Raw genomic sequence first — 7,888 nt, 5'->3', positions numbered from 1 at the left:
GTGAGATCAAGGAGTATGGTTGCGCTTCTAGAAGCCAAGAGACGTCTCAAAGTTGCGGATGGGAAGTAGGTGATGCCAGATCAGGGTTTGGCACAGATGACGTGTGAGACTATCTTGGCGAGAGCAACAGATCCATTGGAAGAGTTCCTGGGCGAAAGGTATATGACCAGTTTCTCAGTTGATCTAGCAGTGGCTAACTGTAGCCGTGCGAGGCTCATAAACGGCTATCCAGCAGTACGTATAATTTCTACAATTTGATGTACAGGACGCGTATATCGATGACTTAACAACTGTGGTGACGATGTCTCTGCCACGGAAGATCACAGCGACGCAGTGGTTTGACTTGAGTACGAAAATGTGCAGGGAGGCTGATTTTGACGATCATTTCCAGCGACTTTGACGTATCTCGTTGACTGGGACGCGTCCGTCGCAATGGCGGAAAAATAGGGATTCCTTTTTTTGTCCCTTACTAGGAACCGATCGCCGCCTTGTTTAGTTTTAGTTAGGCACTTGACTTGTTAGCCGATGAATGAATCATATAACGACTGTGTAGTGAATTTCGAGTCCACTTTTGAACTTAAATTTGTCTTCTCCCCTTTTGTCTAAACCGTCCTTGATCCTAACATACCCACAGCAACCAGGTCTGTAAACACGAAGAATTGATTACCACTGTGATTGTTCGCGTATCACAGAGTGAATCATTAATTCATGGTATAAAAATATCCCGATAGCCTCGACTGAAATTGGTTGCCACTCGTTTTTCACCAAAAAGATGGGTATGCACGAGCTAACAAGGGTTCATGGGGCTACTCCTGTACATTCCGTGGAGATTCTGAAGGGACCCGTGCTAAGGTAGGCCTAGACCTCCTCGATCGCACAAGACAAGCATTATCCCTCAGGATCAGTGCGCTCTTGATGCCTTGGCAATTGACACTTGTCAACTCAAGTACAAGAAACTCATACAGAACAGAACTTCTATATGCGGGGATGAAGTGACGAGATCTCAGCTCTCTTGGTAGCAACTACGACGACAAAATAGCTAAAACTTCCTCTTTTATCAGCCAGACGGGGTACCACTCTCAATATAGACTCACCTATACACAGATGTCGCAATGCCCATGACACAATCTGCCTATGCCCATCCGACCTCCTTACGCGCTCTGATCAAGCCCGAAGAAGACTGGACCAAGATATCAGATTTTGGCAAGCGGAGGAGGATGCAGAACCGCCTTGCTCAGCGCAAGTACCGTAAGTTGGATCCTGTCGATTCTGGGTCTTTGTATTCACCAGGAAAAACTCGAGAGAAAGCCATTCGAGCTGGTCGAGCATAACTAACGCCCGAAGACAGGAAATAAAGTCAAGCGCCTTGCTGGTTCCTCTGACGATGTAGAGGCTGACAAGCCCCGTCAAAAGCCAACCAAATGCAAGCGCCGTTCCTCAGCATCTCGCAGTAGGAAACCACGCTCTACAGGTCCCAGAATACCTGGCGTCTCTCAGCATCAATTCAATTCGCCTGTGAAGCCTACTGGCGAGCCTGGCTTTCCCGACACCTACGACGACCAAATCAGCTCCAACGAACAATTCCGCTTGGGTTGCCCTGTCAATCCTGCTTCCATTGAGATTCCCCTTCCTCTCTATGACTTTACTCAGCCCGACATAGACATTGTAACCGCTGGTGAATATGCTGCCAGCACAATGTCCTCCACAGTGCCCATGCCACCTTCTCTTGCAACACACTTTAGCGACTCCATCAATTCAGAGACGTACCCCAGCAGCGATGGATTCAACCCGTACATGGCCTACAGTAACATGACTCCTATGGAACTCAATTATCTCAGCCTATACGACCAGCTCTATCTTCATGTGAGTCACGCCAGTAAAACATTGCATGAGGCTGCACGAGCTCCACGATGTTAATGAGGTTCGCAGACTCCATCCCCGTTCTATTCTTCGGATCAATCTGTCGATATCTTACAGGCTGGTCTCGACTGTCCAATCACGCACAACTAGAAGATATAAAGAAATTTTCTTTTTCTTGAGGTAATACTTATGTAGTCTAAGCGCCTGAGCATATGGTACCCAGTAATAAACTAAAGGCGGATTGGGAAAGGGATAGAAAGAATGAGGGTGACCTCCGATTTGCCGCTGCTGAGATGTTTGAAGCAAATAAATGCAGTTTTATTGAGGCACCCTCTCAAATATGGCCCAAAGGAAACAACTCAATACATTTATCAAAAGAAACAAGATGAGTGAGCGAGGAGATCAAGGACTACTCTTTCGGTATATTAGAGAAAGCGAAGCCGACATACATCATTCAAGACATTCGTGGCGTCAAAAATGGACGTCATCCCTGGACATGATTTGCACCTGTTTCAAATCCTTCTCTTAACCTGCTTGATCAACCCCAAATAAAAGATATTAAATAGGGTCTATCAAAGTCTGAGGTGTGAGCAAAATAAGGGTTTCTCTTCCATTTTTTGGTGACTGTGCCTTCAGGCCGTCAATGAACTCGCATCTTGCTTAGTTTAACCGAGCTAGTAATCGTTTGTCAGCGGGTAATACGCCGCACGGTGTGAACGTTGCATTATCCTCCATCCATAAATTCTCAATAGTGGAACAAACTTGGGACGTGTAATTATTCACATGGCTCCAGTTGGGAATACTAATCAATCTTTCGGACCTTCATCTCCGTGCCTACGGCAGGTTTGTGAAAAGATTGAGGGGCGGTACCACAACAAATGACTTGGTCATACAATAGCCCTTCAGAGACTGCCTATGAAATTTCGAAACTAAACTCGCGTCTTCTGGATCATACTTTAAAAGATGTTCAGTACACAGGGATCGAGTCTCAGCCAGTTCCAATACCCTCACCAAACCTTGCTCTCCTCTGTTCAGATCCCCCTAACAAGACTGAAACTTTCCCTGCTGTCACAGTCCCTACGGAACGTTGGTTCTCGAAACATTGGTGCCAGGCGCTCACTCACTATGGAAGATAAAGGCGGCAGTGGAAACCCAGCTTGGCAGCAGCAGTGGGTTGAATGGACCAACGTCTTACCGAGCAGCAACACACAATATCTGCTCATCTGCCTTGGCTACGTCATAATATTTGCATATCATACACGGCACAGTATCTCAGCTTACTATGGACACTCACGTACAAAGAAGTCCCTGGCACTGGCCTTGCATATTCTGGCTGCTACCTTTGAGCTTACGCGATACTACTTTCGTGCATTCAGAAGAACAGTACAGCCAGATCTCTTCGACACGGCTGCCTGCATGATCCATTCGATCACCAGCCTCCGTCTAGCTAGAACGTTGCGCAGGGGAGATAAAACCACTCGGGCATCGTACCAGGCGCCGGCGATGCTGCGACCAGTGCTATCCTTTGCCGCAGTGGTACGACAGGACGCTTCTGCGCATGAGGCTTGTGTCAAACTTCTCCATGCTTTCTTGTACACCCGACTGCTCATTTTTGTGGCCAAGAGAATTGGCTTGGGGAAGATTCAGTCTCACTCTACTATATACGCTCGAGCGGTAACCCTAGGGGCCATTTTAGCAATTAGGTCCTCGGGTCTTCCGGCAGGAGTGCCGATATACGTCGGAGCGGTCGGCTTAGTTATGGTTTTTAACCAGCAAACACCCAGCAATCTCCCTTCATCGGTTCATTTAATGGATGGCATTGAAAGACGTCCTGATACCAGAGTCATCAGGTCAACCTCCGTCAAAATGACTAAGGAAAAAGTTCAACAGGCCGTTACGAAAGTCATCCACTGGCTGGGTTTGTTCGAAATCAAGGGTTTTGAAATGAAGCACCTTTCGCCCGCTATACCTGCAAGTGATATTGATGAATACACCGAGCAAAAGCTTGCCGCTACATGAAGTTTGAGGTCTGGAATTAGATAGCTGATTTCTGATACTTATTGTTATGTGTACCATTCTATGAGCTGACGCTATCATTGCCGGTCGGTTGAAATGGGGAATTTGGACGAGGAAGAGGAAAGAGAATACATAAAATAATATGTCGGTGTGGATTACAGAGACGCTGGAGATCCTGAACTCATTCATAAAATGGTGATATATTACATGCCTCCAGTTCGTCGCCATAAATCTGTGTATTGATTACGTTGTTTCGCAAAATCCTTTCCCCAGTAAATTTATCATGTCCAAGGGCAATCTTCTGAGTCCAATTTCAGAGGTAACCGCTTAAGCTTTGCTTTCTATTCAATAGGATCAAGTTTTCTAACGGGGTCTGCAGAGCTAACAGGGCATTGGAAGAACTCCAGTGCACTACATTCTCAACCGAAACCAGAGGCAGCCTGGCCTTCTGATCAAAGTCATGGGCCATCTGGCTGCTGTGGTGCGTTGAATTTATCTTGTACTGTGACAGAATATGTCAGAACTCAGAAGCAAACCAGAGCTCGCAGCAGTGCCACTGCCCTGTATCAAGTCCACAATTCTAACCACGCCCCTATCTCATTCTGCGGCCATTACAAACTGGATTGTTTTCGACATTAACGCATTCATATTATCCCGGCCAAGATCAGACGCGACAAAGATCTTTCACAAAAGATCAATCAGGAAGGATCAGAGATAGCGATAATAAACCATGCTCGTAGCCATTGGAGGCATCGGATACTGTGGCAGCCACAATAAGAGTGTCTTGGGTCGTGCTCACAGCTTCTTTCGATCGGGGCTGTACTTGACACCGTGAGGAGCATATGCGCACGAATCGTCCGTCAACACTTTGACCGAACTGTCTCATTGTATGGAGACTGCAACAGAGTGTGATGGGTAATACTGCCTTGTGCGACCCAAGGGCGGCCCAACTAACGGGAAACTTCCGTTTCCTGACCTGCATGTAAGACATGGTAATAGCCACGTCACCCGTGTCTAGCGCTTATTTACGATGTGTTCACGATATGTGGTCTGTGAAAGACCTGCCCCTGCCGAATTCATTGTCTCTGCGCGTGATCTCAAGATCCCTTGTCTGCATGCAACACTCCAGATTATGCCTTTCACTCAACGCTTGTTCATTTCGATGTTTGATGGTCTCTCAAGAGATGATTTATCTTTCATTCATTTTTTTAATCCATATTTCACAAATTTAAATCATACAATTTGACCTCCTCCTCTTTGACGTTGAGGAACTTCCGCTCGCCCTTAAGATTAAAAGAAACTTTTCGGAGTTTATCGTAGTGACCTATGAAGATTTCAAAATCTGAGCGGTTTCGGAATGGCTTTGACACGTGCTTAGCGTCGTTCAGAGTTCTACTGAAGGGGCGATAATCGCCCCGGAGATGGAACGCTTTCAGCTGCCTCGCCGATAAATGGATGTTCTTCTGTGATAAGATTAATACAACTCCCTTTCAAGTCAGGCAAACAAAGAGGTGGTTTCCACTGACTTCATAATTCATTCGTCGATAACGCTGTCCGCCAGAAGCCTGCAGGTTGACTGGCATGCCAATAAACTCGATCTTGGGACATGACCCAATGAGCTTCTGCACTCCGTAGAGATCGAATCGCATGCATGACTGCGGTTGATCTATGACCTCTCGAATATCCAATACCAATAGCCGAAGAATCTTGCCGTGATTCATGACATTTTCGAGCAACGACGAGCGTAGGCGTCGAACAGGTTCGTCGGCTTCATTGGAGTTCGCCATTACTTCAGTGTGATGGACCGAACTTATGGCACCACTCTTACCGGCGAGATGAGACAATCCTCCCAGTCGAAGCGAGAGCTCCTCCAACTCGCACGTCTTACCTAAATACGAGAGCAGTTCCAAAAAAGAATGCCTCGAAAGATGGCCGGCAAAACGTAGAACTTTCAAGGAGCTGAGTTTCTTCGTTTCCAACAAACGCTGAATCAATCGATCGGCACCAGGGCAGAGATTGAGGTCCAGATTACGCAGATTCCATGTCCTGGCTGGTACAAGTTCAGAGACACAAAAACCATGCAGCGATAATTCCTTCAGATGTGTTAAGAGAGTATTTTCAAAGAACGTAGTACCTGGTATTAGATTCCAGGCTGGAATGCTAAGGATGACAGAACCGAGCTGACTGCAATGGGATAAATGCCACTGAACCCATTCAAGCTCTGCCTTGGATCGAATATTTTTGTGAATCAAGCTTCTGAGATTAGGGAAAGGCTGTGTACCTGTAACCCATGGACACTCGCATGAAAAAGTAGTTACTCGCTCAGGAGCAAGCATGATGGCTGAAAGAATTGGACTTAAGAGTTGAGAGTGACCTAGGCTCCAATTGTATGTATTGCCACGATGTAAAATATCAATAGATCTAACCAAACCGCCTAACTGTAGGTTTGTCGATAGCGTCCTTAGGACTAGCATGGTACTGCAGTCAACGATACCAGATGTGAAATTGAGCTGCAGAGTCTGGTATAGAAGTGGCTGGGCGCGTTTGCGGTTTAGCCTACTGCATCTGACCAAGCTGCTGAGATCGCTGGTGGATAGATACCTCGCTAGTATCCAGTATACCTCGACGGGAAGGGAGTCCATGGTGATGATGAAGTTTAGCTACGAAGGTTACCACGGAACTTGATATAGTCAATCTCAGAACGGTCGCGCTGCAAAATAGATCTTCAAGTCTAATTTTACTTGTTGATAAGACGCATCATGAAACGGTTCGTACAAGGCTGCCTCACGATGCTTTCTGAGACAAGGAAAATACAAGAATTAGGTTATGATAAATGTCACTTTCGACTAAACTGTATTGTCTCATGGAGCCTGATTCTGGGCAAAAGCTGTCAGGGCTACACCCTCCAATTCTGCTTCGTTGGTGATAATCATCTCGGGTTTGTGTCTTGCCGAATGCCCCAATACTTTTCAGTCCGGTTAGCAGCCCGCAGCGCTCCGGAGATACCCTTAAATCCTGACAACATTGTGATAAGTGGTGTGAGTGACTGGATAGCGCGCTGTAGCGCTGATCAAAAACTCGTGCGTTGTTGCAGATGACGAGATGTTTCATACATTTGACTGCTGTAGTGGCAAACACTGAATTCTCCTTGTATGTACCTGAGGTCGATGTTGATTCGTTCTTATTGTTAAACTTTTCACTATTTGCTTGTTTCTATTAAAAGTCCATCAGCTTTGAAAGTCGCATATCTTACATATAAAGATTCGGCTTCATTCCAATAAATCATCCCACGCAAGTTTAGAAAGGGCTCCAAGACCTCGTAGTCATGCATATCGACACACTGAATTCTACGCACCCATGGGGTTCTCATCTGACCCCTGGCAGTAGCCCTGCGAGTATCGGATTTGATGACTTCACCGATTACGGCACTGATCAAGTGCTTGCATGCCAATACGATACCGAAGAGCAAATTTTCTCTCTAGATTCGTCTTTCGATTCTTTTTTTGAAAGTCAACCAGATTTCTCTAGCCCATACGAGCTACCAGACTTATCCCAAAGAGCAGTCTCGCCTTCGATGACCTCACTCGACCGCACATTCTCTTCAGAAATTGCTGGATATGACTTTTCTACGTCCCACACATTTGCAAGTCCGATTTGGCCCTCCGATGAAAATGAGCACCCCAGAAGCTTTTTCAAGCTTTCGGGTGTGGCTAAGGACGTTGATAACCCCTCTAAGTGGGGTCCCGTCGATGATTTGGAGTCACATGGCCCAAAACTTTCACAAACTGGCAGAGCTGGTGGTGGCACGACAGAAAAAGTACCATGTTTGCAGAAATCACCGAGAAGATCTCGGAGGAGGAACAAAGGCAAATCAAGCATCGAGCCACTTCGGACGCTTCAAAGGAATATTCACAGGTGTGAATTTCCTGGATGCAGTTGGACATTCCGAAGAAATGAACACCTGAAACGTCACATGAAGACGTAAGTGCACCTTAAGCCAGTGATACCTTCC

General features: G+C 46.3%; 3 protein-coding genes across 3 annotated transcripts; 2 read left to right on the top strand and 1 right to left on the bottom strand.

Annotated features, from left to right (window-relative positions):
• Positions 1-1,112: 1,112 nt before the first annotated feature.
• FOIG_16579 (uncharacterized protein) lies at positions 1,113-2,010 on the top strand (the record flags this gene model as incomplete). The annotated part of the gene is made up of 3 exons (XM_031218041.1): positions 1,113-1,248; positions 1,349-1,863; positions 1,930-2,010. The coding sequence occupies 3 exons, from the start codon at positions 1,113-1,115 to the stop codon at positions 2,008-2,010; spliced, it is 732 nt and encodes a 243-aa protein (XP_031052243.1).
• Positions 2,011-2,985: 975 nt separating this feature from the next.
• FOIG_16578 (uncharacterized protein) lies at positions 2,986-3,879 on the top strand (the record flags this gene model as incomplete). The annotated part of the gene is made up of 1 exon (XM_031218040.1): positions 2,986-3,879. One exon carries the CDS (start codon positions 2,986-2,988, stop codon positions 3,877-3,879), a length of 894 nt encoding a protein of 297 aa, XP_031052242.1.
• Positions 3,880-5,096: 1,217 nt separating this feature from the next.
• FOIG_16577 (uncharacterized protein) lies at positions 5,097-5,663 on the bottom strand (the record flags this gene model as incomplete). The annotated part of the gene is made up of 2 exons (XM_031218039.1): positions 5,097-5,339; positions 5,403-5,663. 2 exons carry the CDS (start codon positions 5,661-5,663, stop codon positions 5,097-5,099), a joined length of 504 nt encoding a protein of 167 aa, XP_031052241.1.
• Positions 5,664-7,888: the final 2,225 nt, after the last annotated feature.

Source organism: Fusarium odoratissimum (assembly GCF_000260195.1).
Source record: "Fusarium odoratissimum NRRL 54006 unplaced genomic scaffold supercont1.94, whole genome shotgun sequence".
Classification (NCBI taxonomy): Eukaryota; Fungi; Ascomycota; class Sordariomycetes; order Hypocreales; family Nectriaceae; genus Fusarium; species Fusarium odoratissimum.
The sequence above is the reverse complement of the archived record's forward strand: the minus strand, read 5'-3'. Positions and strand labels throughout refer to the sequence as shown.